The sequence below is a fragment of the Nannobrachium achirus genome (assembly GCF_963921795.1).
Source record: "Nannobrachium achirus genome assembly, chromosome: 9".
NCBI lineage: Eukaryota > Metazoa > Chordata > Actinopteri > Myctophiformes > Myctophidae > Nannobrachium > Nannobrachium achirus.
The window spans coordinates 11,147,492-11,149,319 of record NC_137818.1 but is presented as its reverse complement, the minus strand read 5'-3'; the positions used below and the strand labels follow the sequence as shown (position 1 = coordinate 11,149,319).

The 1,828-nt window shown below is 44.7% G+C and overlaps 1 protein-coding gene across 1 annotated transcript; it reads right to left on the bottom strand.

The window, feature by feature from the left end:
* Nucleotides 1-249: 249 nt before the first annotated feature.
* On the bottom strand, nucleotides 250-915 carry LOC308291843 (nuclear factor 7, ovary; the record flags this gene model as incomplete). The annotated part of the gene is made up of 1 exon (XM_080733973.1): nucleotides 250-915. One exon carries the CDS (start codon nucleotides 913-915, stop codon nucleotides 250-252), a length of 666 nt encoding a protein of 221 aa, XP_080590099.1.
* Nucleotides 916-1,828: the final 913 nt, after the last annotated feature.

Genomic DNA, 1,828 nt, shown 5'->3' with positions numbered 1-1,828 from the left:
AGAATTTCAAATTCCCCATGTAGGCTAACCTAGAAAAACACATTTAGTTCAAGTTTCTACCTTGTTTAGTCAAAAAGATTTTCACTTAAATAGATTTCAGCCTTGCAGTGGCGGCCATGTTGGATTTCTCAATTTTGAGCCATTTAGGAACATTTTTGAGCATTATATACAGCAAATTTGGATTCAGCATCCCTTAATACCCCTAGAACAGTTGTATATAATAAATATTCGCAAAATGCCTTCGGGACTTTATACAAGCACATTTTCAGAAATTCTGCCTTGTCTAAGAGGGACATCACCACAAGTTCCAATGTATGGAAAGAGTGTGTCAGTGAAAGTGTGTGTGAAGGTGTGTATGTGTGTGTTAGTATCAGGATCAGAGAATGACAGCCTTCCTTCATTCCAGTCCAGCTGGACTCGGATCCTCTGAGGTTTCTGCTTCAATGAAAGAACAGTGGCTGGCCCTGTTGAGGAGTCTCTTACTGAGTATTCACCTTCATCGAGTGTTATACCCCAGTGTTGACCCCCACATTGTTCCTTCCAGGACTTCCTCTGGAAAGACTCTGCTAATAAACCCACATCCCACTCGGCATTGTCTCCAACCTCAACATCCCAGCAACCCACAGTACCTGAGTTAAAACCCTCAGAAGCAAGGACATAGGCATATTCGTTAAACCTCTCTGGGTTGTTAGGAAGATGCTGCTGCCATTCATGATCTCTCACACTGGTCAGATCATCAGACACAATGCATGCTGGACAGGCAGTGTTGGAGTCCAGAATGACAGGAGTGTAGGAGACAATGTCCTTCATCTTGTTCCAGACCCTGAAGGTCAGGTTTCCCAGGTGTTTGGCCACGTCTATCAGTGCTCCTGAGACCAGCTGTGGGTCCTGCGGTGTGAACTGGACTCTTTCCATTGTGGTCTTGTAATTCTGCAGGAATGGGAGGTTTTCAGCTCTCAGCTCCTCCTCTATGGCTCTGATGTTGTCTGAAAGGGTTGATATGTCTCTGTTCAGACCCTTAATCTTCTTCTTCTTCTTCTCCCGCACTTCCTCCTCCAGTGCACTGATGCTGGCCTCCTCTTCCTCTAGTAGAAACTGATGCATCTTCTTAAACTGTTCCTTGATCTGCAGCTCTGTGTTCTGTGCCTGGATCTTATTGTGTTTCACTGTTTGGTCACTAATCTTTTTAACTTCAGTAAATACCTCAAGTTTCTCCCGTAAAGGCTTCAGTAATTTCTGGACTTCCTCCTTGTGATCCAGAGCAGCTTCATCGATAGGTCTGAAACTGTGGTTGGTGTGTTTTTTAGAATCTCGACACACAAGACAGGCTGGCTGTTGACATTCCAGGCAAAACAGTTTGAATTTCTCGGCATGCAGACTGCAGAGATCCTCAGACCCTGATGAAGTTCTCTTGCGTTTTGGAGCTCTCTGTCTCTCCCGTACGAAGGCCTCACACAAGTTCTTCAGAGCCAGGTTACGGGGAAGATGATCTGTAGAATGTATTTCCTTACAAACTGGACATTGCTTCATTCCCTTCTGTCTCCACCATTGCTGCAGACAAGCATTACAGAAGCTGTGGCTACAAGACAGGACAACAGGATCTTTAAAGATGTCACGACACACAGGACATGAATAATCCTCTTCTGGAAGAGACAACGCAGAAGCCATTTAGTCTCTTGAGTGAATCCAAAAACACTGCTCAATACAGGAAGCCAGTAAGTGAATGTTCCCTGAAGTTTTCTAGAATGTTCCTTGAAGTTTCACTGTGAATGGTGGATGTTGTAGGCAGCAACAGTGTCCAGTGGTCTGTGTCAGTATTCCCTCCTGT